General features: G+C 33.8%; 1 protein-coding gene across 1 annotated transcript; it reads left to right on the top strand.

The window, feature by feature from the left end:
- Positions 1 to 976: 976 nt before the first annotated feature.
- LOC129000266 (uncharacterized protein K02A2.6-like) lies at positions 977 to 4,813 on the top strand. The gene has a single exon (XM_054427226.1). The coding sequence runs from the start codon at positions 977 to 979 to the stop codon at positions 4,811 to 4,813; it is 3,837 nt and encodes a 1,278-aa protein (XP_054283201.1).
- The last annotated feature ends 7,906 nt before the right edge of the window (positions 4,814 to 12,719 follow it).

The raw sequence follows: 12,719 nt of genomic DNA, 5'->3' as shown, positions 1-12,719 counted from the left end.
TACGTCATTAATGCTAATAAGATACTATATCAGCAAATATTCTCTAGAAAGCAGACTCTTTGTGATTGACATTGATACCTACCGTGCTAACGGAACATATCTCTGAAAGAGTAGATTTCTTTGAAAAAGTAATTTCCTCTTAATAATTCTAATGAGTTGCCTTAGAATGTGTAACTATTTTATTATTTATATATTATTATATGATATTATTATATGGTTATTATTATATTATTATTATTATACATATTATTATTATTATTAAATTGAAAATTGTTGAATTACAACATTTCCTCAAACATACACTGAATTTTATCAATTTTTCTTCCTTAATTTGGTTAAACTTTGTTTTAGAACACAACTAATTCAAAGTCTATGACACATGGCCTTGTTAAACTGACATGTTCGTATGGGAGTAACTTAATTTCTCTTATCTAATTGTAGCCCAAAATTGTGTGAGGCCTTCTTGTCAACCTACATGTTTCAAAAGAACCCTAATTGTGTACTAGAAACTCATTTAAGCATATTTTTTTCAATTAAATTGGAAGTCTTGATTGCTCTATAGGACATATTTGTATCTAAACACGATAGAATGTTGAACCAAGTTGTACAAGTAAACTAAAAAATAAGGCAGATGACGTTTTCAATCAAACAAAAATAATCTTACCTTTAGATTGGATTGGTGGTAGGATTAAACTTGTTCATTGATCCATTTGACCTCTCAAAAGTAATCTGGAAATATGAAATTATATTAATTTCTTTACTGTATTCACAGGATTATTGTTAAAAAGTCTATTTACTATGTGTGATATTGGATCATATGTCTAATATTCTATTCTATATTGTCTTGTTAAAAGCATATGGTTTTTGTTTTTGTTATGATGTTTGTTTTAGTGTTGAGATGGCAATAAGATAAAAATGTTCTTTCTTTTACTAGTTTGTTTTATTCTTTTGTGAATATACTACACTGGCGACGAGGATGTCTAGAAAGAAGCAGAAGAGTGATAGGGAAGTTGATGAAGAGTCTCTCAGTGAGTTGGAGAGGAAAATGGAGAAGTTTGTCTTTGAGAAATACAAATGTGAAGAAACAGCAGAAGAGTATATTGAACATTTTCAACGTGTTTGTCGGGTGAAAGGGTTGGGGGGTTCAGATGAGCGTAGTAAGGAGGCGAGAAAAGACTTACTACTGGCTTATGTGGGAAGTGAACCACTCCAGAAGATGCAAAATTATTTCATCCCGAAGAACCTTGATTCTTGTTCATATGAAGAAAATAAGACTGCATTTTTCACACTGTATGGTCCAAACCAAACGATTTTCGCTGCCCGTTTTGAGTTTGAAAGAGCTGTTAGAAATGAAAGTGAGTCCTTCACGGAATATTTCACCAGGTTAAAGAAATTAAGCAAACACTGTCGGTATGGCCAAGGCTTGGATGAACGGATCCGGGATCGTTTCATCGCAGGGGTGTTCAATGAACAATTTGAAGTGGAAGTAAGGCATCGTTGGCCGGATGGTGTAGAGACCGGTGGCAGTGTTGTCACGGCAGAGAGAGTGTTCCAGCTGGCCAGGTCGATGGAGCGTGCCAGAAACGAGGTGAATGCCAGTACTACATCGAACGTATGTTTTGTCAAGAAGCGGCAAACAACTGGTCAAGTGAATGGATGTGAGAACTGTGGCAGATATAGATGTGTCAAGGAGAAATGTCCAGCAAAAGGCCAGGAGTGTCTTAAATGCCGGAAGATAGGACATTTTGCTAGGGTGTGCAAAAGGAAGTTTGTAAGTAAAATTGACACGAAGTATTCCGATGGTGAGCACAGTTCAGATGAGGTGGAATCTGATCTTCATGCTCTTAAGAAGATTTCAAACAGAACTCCACGTGCCTCAATAAGAGTCAATGTTAATGGACTGCCCTGCCTTATGGAATTCGATTCTGGTGCTAGAATTTCTACAATTGGGCAGACATTATGGAAGAAACTCGGTAAGCCCCAGGTTAAACCTCTCTCCGGGTTGACAGGCTATGGTCAAACACCGTTAGCATGTTTAGGCAAATGCTATGTGTCAGTGTGTTTGAATGGGGAAACTAGGAAATTACCAGTGGCAGTAATGGAAAAAGATGACATTCCATTGTTTGGACTTCCGTGGATGGTATCATTTGGAATGAAACTTCCACCTGAAGTTAGTGTAAAATCAAACAATGTAACAAATGATGATGTGAATATTACGGAAGAGGAAGCTCAATCATTGGTGAAGGAATTTGATAGTGTTTTCTCTGATGGATTGGGTAAAATTGAAGGAGTAAAGGCTAGAATACATGTAAAGAAGGATTTTCCACCAATTGCACTGAAAGCCAGAAGAGTACCCTTTCCTTTGAAAAATTCCGTAGAGAATGAGCTGAACCGACTAGTTGAGTGCGGAGTCTTAGAGAAGGTTGATCCAAGTGAAACAGCAATAGTCTGGTCAACGCCTACTGTAAATGTCAATAAAGGAGGAGGTAGGGTTAGGATTTGTGGAGACTTCAGGGTTACCGTGAACAAGGCGATTGTGCCTGAAGTTTATCAGATGCCTACTTTTGCTGATTTGACAAACAAAATTGCTGGAGGTCGATTATTTACTGTAATTGATTTGAAAGATGCATACTTACAGTTAGAGGTTGCAGAGGAAGATCGAAACTACTTAATAATAGCTACTCATATGGGGTATTTCCGCTACAAACGCCTTGCATTTGGTTTAACTGATGCTCCAGCCAAATTTCAGCGTTTCATGGAAAATCTCCTCAGTGATATCCCTTTGGTTGGGGTGAACATAGACGATATCATAGTCAGTGGAAGAACCAAAGAAGGGCACCTTGGCAATGTCAGAACAGTGTTGAAACGTCTCGAAGCTGCGGGGATAAAGGCGAAGAAAGAAAAATGTCAGTTAGGTCAAAACAGTGTCTACTATTTGGGGCATAAAATTGATCAAGATGGAATACATCCTAGGGAAGATAAAGTAAAGGCATTAAAGGAAGCCAAGACTCCAACAAACAAGAAAGAGCTTCGAGCGTTTTTGGGAGCCATCAACTATTATGAGAAGTTCATTCCTCATCTTCATGGTCTTTGTTCAAGATTACACCGATTAACAAGTTCTAAGACTTCTTGGGTGTGGAATCACCAAGAACAAGAGGAGTTTGACAGAGCACGCAATCTGATTGCAGAAGATGCAACGGTTGTTCCTTACCGAGATGATTTGCCCATAACAGTATCCTGTGATGCCTCGGAGGTTGGTGTAGCAGCAATTATTCTACAAACTGATCACGATGGTGAAGAAAGACCAGTTGCATTTGCTTCGCGTACTTTGCAGGAATCAGAAAAGCGATATTCATCAATTGACAGGGAAGCACTTGCTTGCGTGTTTGGAGTGGTCAAATTCCACCAGTATCTTTATGGCAGACATTTTACCTTTACTAGTGACCACAAGCCTTTAGAGAGAATATTTGGTAAACATCGGGATTTGACCAAGACGATGAATAACAGGTTGGTTCGATGGGCTATTTTCTTAAACAACTACGATTTTGATATAAAGTATATAGAAGGTAGGAACAACGTGTTGGCGGATGCACTCTCTAGACTGCCCAGCGAGAGTGACATCCCATCAAGAGAAGAGTTGTCTGCAAAACTACTGGTTCAGGAAAAGATAGACGATATGGCTCTGACATCAAAGGAACTGCAAGAAGAAACTAGAAAAGATGAGACTTTCAAGCGGGTAATGATGTTTATGGAATCACAATGGCCACAAAAGTTGCCTAATGATCTTTCATATTTGTCTCCATTTTTTCACAGACGGGAAGAACTCTCTTCTGTGAAAGGAATTCTGATGTGGGGAAATAGAATAGTGGTTCCACAGACCCTTCAAAAGAAAACACTACGTGTTTTACATCAAGGACATCCTGGCATTGAAGCTATGCGGAGTTTGTCACGATTCTATGTGTGGTGGAGCAAGATTGACGAAGACATAGAAACGTATGTGAAGACTTGTAATGGGTGTCAGATGAACCATCCAAGGGAACCGGAGGTACCTCTGTACTCGTGGAATGTACCAGACGGTCCATGGGAACGGTTACACTTGGATTATGCTGGACCATTTGATGGGTGGTATTGGTTAGTTGGTGTAGATGCATTTTCTAAATGGCCAGAGATATCAATGGTTAGATCTATTACGGCTGCCAGTACAGTGAACAAGTTACGGGAATGGTTTTCTCGCTATGGAGTTCCTAGAATGATAGTCACTGACAATGGGACACAGTTTACGTCAGAGCTATTTGAGAAGTTTTGCAAGGATAACGCGATAAAACATGCCTGCAGTACACCATATCATCCGAAGACGAATGGCCAAGTTGAACGGTTCATCAAAACATTCAAGTCAAGATATTTGTCCAGCAAAGGTGACAGGCAAGATCAAACACAAAGGTTGGTGAAGCTATTGTTTGCCTACAGAAACACACCACAAAAATCTACGAGCAAACCTCCATCTGAACTGTTCTTCGGCAAAATACTTCGATCTCCATTGGACAATTTGAAACGTACGGTGAAAGACGTGATAGCAGAATCAGTTTTCAAACAAAAGGAGTATCACGATGGCAAAAGTAGACGTAGGGAATTTTCTGAGGGGGAAGAAGTCTGGGTGCAGAGAGAAATAGGTGCCGGCTGGACTCCAGGAGTGATTGCATCAAGAACTGGTGAGCTATCATACCAAGTCAGGGTTGGTGGACTTCTGAAGCGAAAAAACGCAGACCAGCTACGTAAGAGAAGCGGAGCTTTATCTGAAGGGGGAGAAGTGTGATATTGGATCATATGTCTAATATTCTATTCTATATTGTCTTGTTAAAAGCATATGGTTTATGTTTTTGTTATGATGTTTGTTTTAGTGTTGAGATGGCAATAAGATAAAAATGTTCTTTCTTTTACTAGTTTGTTTTATTCTTTTGTGAATATACTACACTATGTATCTACGAAAGCACTAGAATATGATTGTAAAATTTAGGTGATCCAGTACCTTTGTAAAATGTAATATTACAATTCATAGACGTTTATATAGTAAACGGTTACCGATTTTAACTTGATACTTTAATTTGACTAAATTGTAAACTTAATGAATTGTAATTTTGAATACATGCATTTTATATTACACATTTTACGATTGCTGTTAAGAGACATAATAATAAAAATAGAACTGCGTTTTTTTTCTTAATTAAGATTCCTAACCACCCTTTACCCTCAGACTGTAAGACCACAAAGATTAGGGTTGAAAGTAAACTTGGGAGATGAGCCGCAGGTAATTTCCTTTGTTGAAACAAACCGTAAAGCAAGCATGGTGCCTTGGTGTGGGTTAAGGTAAACGGTCCATCCTCCAAACACGGTTAACGAGGAGACTGTTATTTATATTTTGTGATTGGTTCAATAATACTGAATTTGGACAATGCGAACGCATGGCTTAAAAGTGGTTATTATTTTGGAAAATGTATAAACCATTGAGATTGGTAAAATAGAATGTTTACTGTGTTTTTTTATCATAACTGCGAAAGATTATTATAATAGTTTTAAGTTTAGTGTAGTTTCGTACTCTGTTTTGACTACACTGAGATTGTAGAGTGAGGGAACTCCTTCCGTTTTCAAGCGACCTAAATTTCTTTACCTTAGACTATCAAACTAAACCTATTAAGACTTTTCCAATAAAATATTATATTTCTTAAAATACGAAACCTAAAAGAACATATACAAAATAATGAAACTTGTGGAAGTAGTTTATGTTTTTAAGGATCTGATTTATTTTATTTTTGAAGCACATTATTTTATTTGATCACTTATGCGATTCTGTTTGACTTCAATGTTTTGGCTTGTATTTCAATTTACAAATGTTTTATCACTTTATGTTGAAATATGTTTTTTTATTACATGGAATTGAGAGATGACATTTTATATGGACCTAAGAAAACAGTCTAGTTTTTATTTTTTTGGTAGGCTTATTTATTTATTGATATTATTGAGGCTTAAAAGGAACGATTGACAGATAGCAAACGGTGTCCTGACAAGCTGCCAATCCCTGCACCCTACCCCTAATACTCTTAACCTACAAAGGGGGGGGGGGCGTGATCTACTTTCAGCCAGTGGCCAGTCAGTGAATGCACTCGTACTTTATGGAGCTGTTACATTGACAAGATGCACTAACTTTAATTTAAGCAACAAAGAAATAAGGTTTAGGCCATTTTAAAAGTTCTGCAACATTATTTTCTTATTAGCTGTATGCCTATAGTATAGATTAAATTAAATTATTAAAATATATAATAAAATTCTGCTTGTAAGACATTCCCTATCCCAAGTTGAGTATTATTCACCAACTTTTCAGATTCAATGACACAAAGTCCTGAATGGTTCCCTCAGGTAAATAAATCTGTAACCAGTCGATGACTTTTATCATACTAGGAGTTTCAATATTACCTTATGTTAACATAACTATCCTTCGCGGAGTAATTTAATGGTATTACCATAGATAAAACATACTCCCCTAGTAGATTTCTCATCCTAATGGAACAGCTGAAGACAATTTTATTGTTAGTTCTGTACGGTTTATGTAGAGGTCATGTTTTGTTTACAATTTGTTTCCCGTTAATACAGTCATTTAAAACCTCGTTTAGCCAAATAATACCATTTAATCATAAACAATAAATTGTCCCCTAGTTATTTAACCAAACAGTAAAGCACAAATCAAGAAATTAACCCTAAATTAATAATAGAAACAAAATGTTGTCGACACTAGCGCCCAGTGTGGCGTACATGAACTAGACATGAAAAACGAGCTTCAAAATTTACAATGGGATGAGAAGTCTACTTGTGTTGGTTAGTCTATGGTATTACTAAGAGTAAGGGTCACAATTGAGCTTAACCACAGACGTTTTATAACAAGTAAATATACGTAGTTTAAAATTTTGGGGTAAAACATGATTTTAACAATGTATCATCTTAAGAAATATGTGGATTTATTGTTCAGCTTGGTTTTTTTTTTAATAAGCTTCAACAAAACCCTGTTTTTTAAGTCCTTTCACTTAAATAAAGCTTGTCATATAATAAGGAGTTTACAACAAATGATTCTGACAGTGTTTTGTTAATGCGCTACATTGACAATATTTTTCTTACTTTCTTTCTATTGAGTATCATTATCCGTATCATAAATTGATTTTAAGCTAATTAATTTAAATATACTTGTTTACTGAAAATTAATTTGGACTTTTTAGGGAGGATAAAAAAATAACTAAGAAATAAAGAATAGTGGTAATTTTATGAATTTAGAATCTTACTATTATATTACTAAGTGAGTCATTTACTTTAATGGCATTTACTGTAAAAATATCTTTTATCATCTTGCTTTTTGAGTTGGGAACCCCAAACAGGCTTCATTCAATCACCATTTTAATGTAATTTGAGAACCAATATTACTAAAATGTTATATAATTGGAATTAAATTATATTTTCCCGATGGCGTTGTAACTGGTCGTAGAAAAACAAAGCATTATTTGTAAACCTAAAACAAGCAAAACTTTCAACAACTCATTTTGTTTAAAATATATTTTGAAGAGTTATGATAAAATGCTTCATATAATATTTTTGGTCACTTCAAGAGATCACTAAGCTTTGAGGAAAGATACGGGATAAGTTATGGAGGGCAAGGGTTGAGCAAACGAAACCAAAGTTTTACCTTGTTGTTATTCAAGCAGACGTGACGTACGTTCAGATGTCAGAAATGTTCGAAGAAAAACTCTACAGCAAAACAGCATTGCAAAGTAATAGTTGCACTGAAGATTATTTTCAATTGTCAATTACTGTGCTGGACAATTAATTACTTCGTCCAAAACATTGTCGTTTATCATAAAACAAATTGGTTCTAATGTAAACAATGTAACTGTATATAGCATGTTAAGAAATTATAATAGTTGCATAATAGTACAACACTATGCAACAAAAATCTTAATGTCTTCCATTGATCATTTTTTATTGTTTGTACTTGAAATACTTTCTTACGCCTAAATACTTAACAAACGCATTTAAAAATACAAACGGCGTAAAATTGTAAAAATCGATCATTGAACAACTGTTTTACTTAAAAATTACCATATGAAAACGGAGCGATAACATTAATAGCATCCAACGTTGGTAAACGTTAAAGAAAACTTAACACAACAGTGTAATTAATTTTGTTGAAGCATTTCACATACTAACTCATTTCAGACTAATCTAAACAACCAACAAACTTGTCTTTTACAGCTTAGTGAATCTTTTGTTTATATTAATTACAGTTAAGTTGGTTTCTTCCACTCCCTTTTACATTTTACTAAGCCCTTACTAACTTCAGTGTCTTGTGTAAGCACTTTGCATGTAATAATTACGTTACTTGATAGTTTGCATCTTAGAAAAGCAGACAATATAGCGTTTGAAGGTGAAACTAATACAACATGTGACGAATTGAGCAGGTAAAAATATATTTTAATGTGATTATGTCATCTGCTGAATATACAAAGCTGAACCTGAAGCCATTGCCACAGTTACAACAACAATGTTACAAGGTATCTTTAATCAATACATCACAACCAACACAACGCAATATGCTACAATCAGACTCAGGTTTCCATTTAAATTACAACAGGATTCTCCTTTATAGTTAGTCTATAAAAAAATTGAACATATGGCTGTTTTAAAAGACTTTATAGTATAATCCAGAATCCAAATTTACAGTCTATATTACTTATATAATGACTGGGTATAGAAAATAATACAACAAAAACAACATTGTGTGAACTTCTAAGAACACAATTTCGTTTTGAAGCTCCATCAGCAAATAAAATAATCTTATGAATGTTTTTGATCAGGAAAAGTCCCACGCCTCGTATAACAAAGAATTTGTGGTTAAGAATGTTAACGATAAACTTTTAACATCCCATAACGCTGTTTAAGCAAGGGCCAAACAATATGTGCCACCCCAATATATAAGAACATTATAACAACAATATAACAACATATAACAATATATATGAAGTTTGATATTGTTTACATAGCTACAAACTCTAGCTTGCATTTAGATTTATTGTAATATGTAATGCTTACTTACTAAACAATAAAACTTTTTAAACCCTTAAAATCACAACAACTTCATTATTTAGCAGCAAGTACTAAACGCGCAGAGATCTCTATGGTGACACATTGTCAAATATAAACACAGGTTTGAAGTGCAGACGACCAATGCATTACCAGGTAGAGGCAGTTAAAGCAACATCATCAGAATGCAACCACTAGACTCAATGTTGATCTGCCTAATGCCCAGAGGCTTTTAACTTGTTTGCTTTCATCCCAAGTACATACTATTAGCAAACACTGAGTAGTAGTGAAGATTATAGCAATCTAGAAACACTACCGTTTATGATTTCGATTAAGGGTTTGCAAGTTTAATATTGCATAATATGTATTTTGAATAATGGTTTTAATTGGGGTTCCTTTTTAAAAATATACACTTTTGATAATCGAATGCAAATATTGTTTGAATGAACTACTAACTGAATACACAATCCTGGTGTGGTGGTAAAACAGTTTTGTTCAGTAATTATAACCAAACAAGTTTTATTCAAGATGTAAATGAGTAAATACAAGTTTGCGTATCTAGTCTATAAGGTAACATGTAAAAATATATCCTATTTTCAGTATATAAAAGCTCGTATTGTTGTTTATTGAGTTTCGCCGTATTGGTTTTCTTATTACAAAACTTCCTTGATTGTCACTGTAGACAGATTGTTCAATCCGCTAGTTCGGATACGGTGATGAACCAATCATTTAACGAACAACAACAATCACTGCAATGAATTTATAATGGTAACTACATTGAATTATTCAACACCTTCAATTTGAACTATAGAATCTCCTACTAATAGTTTTCCTCCAGTGATACAGTATTAACCGAATCACTGTTCCCAGAATGCCTTGCCATCCGTACACCTGTCACTTTCAGTGATGCTGGCACGGTGTTCTTGCCTTAACTTTTCGCTGACAGTACGAACCTGGACAGGTTAAAATCCACCAAACTAATAATAGAACGAAGAAAATAACTCTCTAAATAATAATGAATAAACTGCAAAATCTGGTTTTTTTCATGGAGTGTAAATAATCTTTTATAAACAAATATATTTGAACTATTATTGTTCATACGTAAATAATGTATCTCTTATGAAAACTATTTTTGTTATAACTCTTAACCAATTGATAGTTGGCTTTTTAAGGATAGAACAAACTTTGAATGATTTTCAAATTTATGATTTTCTTTTTGATAGTGCGAGAGTGTTATTTACGATCATTTTGCCACCAAATACTAAAACTAATTACGTTATTAATAGGTTTGAAAATTTGTTTCACAAATCGACAATTAGAAATATGTCTTTATTAGAAAGATAATTGTGTGCACTACTTCTCAGGATTAAACGCACAACCTTTGTTAGTAACAGCAGTGAACATAATATAACCTACTGAGATTGTTCGATTTTCTAATTAAAACCATGAGCTTTTATAAGACATTTGAATTTGGAGTTTGTAAATCAGAGATAATCATAAAAGCAACGCTTGAGAGAATCACTTATAAACAATTTTCCAATATTTTGGTGAATCAATACAGATACCCTACAAAACTATGATTTCATCCTACTATTAAATTTTCCTCTCACAAAACACAATTGAAATCAACAGAACACATTCCAATCAGAATACACACGAACTGACCAAACATTCAAGCAGCGATTTCTAATTACGTTTTATAAACCAAAATAGGTTTGGCATTCGGAATGTTTTGTATAACCTATCTTCAATTTAACTGTTTTAGTTGAATACAGAGTTAACTGGTTAGAAATGGACTAGTTCGGTGATACTGCTAAAGTTGTGTCTTTTAAATACATTCCAAAATTGTAAGTTGCTCAGGTGCCTTTACAGTCAATCAGGTCTTATTGCTGGGGCCCTTTTTGTTTATTACCTACTTTTTTCCCGATTATGCATTGCTGATCACACGACTGAGTTTGGCAATCACATTGATCCTGTAAATGCGAATAAATTGACCCAATTACTAAGTGATGCCTTACTTATTTTGCTTTTTCCAGGGTTTGTTGTGTAAACATGAAGTACTTTTTCCTTTTTTTTCTGCATATTTAGTTTTAGTTTTATTGTACTTGTAAAGCATTTGTGAAGTATCCTATTGTAACAACCTAATTGTCAAATGAAACCTTTGAATTGTATGAATACGTACCTTCGTAGTAATATATTTCAAAAACATAAAAGGAACGTATACAAAATATTGTGAACACTAAAAAGTATAAATATTTAACGAAATTGGTAGTACTTGAAATAGCAATAAGTTATTACTACCTATTTAGTTTGGTGATTATTTTAAAGCTAATTTTAAATGATTGAGAACCTTAAAATATAAGTTTGACAGGCCTATTAAACAAGCCTATTAAAACAGGCCTATTTGAGACTAGACCAAAGTTTTGACTGATCTGAATTATATTTTTAAGTGAGAAAATAATGGCTACTATACTTGCCACTTTTTAAAATTATTTCAATATTTTCAAATAATCAATGTTCATATTTTCTGAGGATCTTATTCAAATATTATTTTACACACCTCAAGGTTACGAATCATCGCAGAGCTCTTGTGGGATTTGGGAAACACAATCCTGGGCATAAATTATACAGTATATAACAATTTCCTTTTGTGAGAGGGAATCCTTGTTCGTTAAATATAAATATATATACCAAGAATGTAAAGTAAAATAGATACTTTAGTTCTTCTTACTGGTATTAGCTAGGTATAGAGACATCACAATTGAGCATGTAGTATACATATTAAGTTTATATAGCCTATAAAGTTTACATATTGTGTTATGTAAGATTCTGAAAATTTGATTGACGACACCCCAGTAGATATATTTAAAACGTACCTACCTTATTGAAATCTGTTCATATAATATCAAACTGGGATTAAATCGTGTTCTAAATAATATTTAGAAAATAATAAAAACTTGTATGCTTTGCATGTGGTTCCGAATACACATTACTGTATTTGGTAGACAATTTCAGTTGATATATCTAATAACCTTTATTTGTTGTGACAGACAAATAAATGCACTAGTGATATCCTTACCCAAAACAGTAATTTTTGTTTTAAAACCAAGGTTAGAAATGTAAAAGTACAGTAGACAAATTCAGAAATTACGCAGGGAGTTGTATAGAAAGGAATGGGCAGTTATGTTGTTAACTCCTACATTACAAACCTAAAGCCGTATGTTGAAAAGTCTGCTACAAGTATATTGGATAAACAGTTTGTCAACAATTAATCAGGCATTTGAGTTATTTACTAATATTTCCTTCAATTTAAATATTCAAACATCCCTGGAATTTAACCTAATTGTTTGTCATTATATTTTATCAATGTTAATTAATGTTTCTTTCAACATTTGCAAATATCACAAATATTATTTTATAAACCAAACCTTAAAGAATTTAAAAGTAATTTAGTAAATTCCATTACCTTCTCGTGATGGTGATTTAATATTACGTGCCGGGCTAATTTAATATTGTTTGTCAAGTCCTTAGGGCACGTAAATTTTCATTATGATTCAATTAGTAAATTGTTGATGTTAGGTTTTGTTTTAAATTCAGACAGG

Source organism: Macrosteles quadrilineatus, unplaced genomic scaffold (genome assembly GCF_028750875.1).
Source record: "Macrosteles quadrilineatus isolate MER2022 unplaced genomic scaffold, UCM_ALF_1.0 Scaffold_8__2_contigs__length_117827958, whole genome shotgun sequence".
Taxonomy (NCBI): domain Eukaryota; kingdom Metazoa; phylum Arthropoda; class Insecta; order Hemiptera; family Cicadellidae; genus Macrosteles; species Macrosteles quadrilineatus.
This window is presented reverse-complemented; position numbering and strand designations above follow the sequence as displayed.

Coding starts and splice junctions, on each gene's coding strand:
- LOC129000266 (XM_054427226.1), top strand. CDS start 977: ATGTCTAGAAAGAAGCAGAAGAGTGATAGGGAAGTTGATGAAGAGTCT.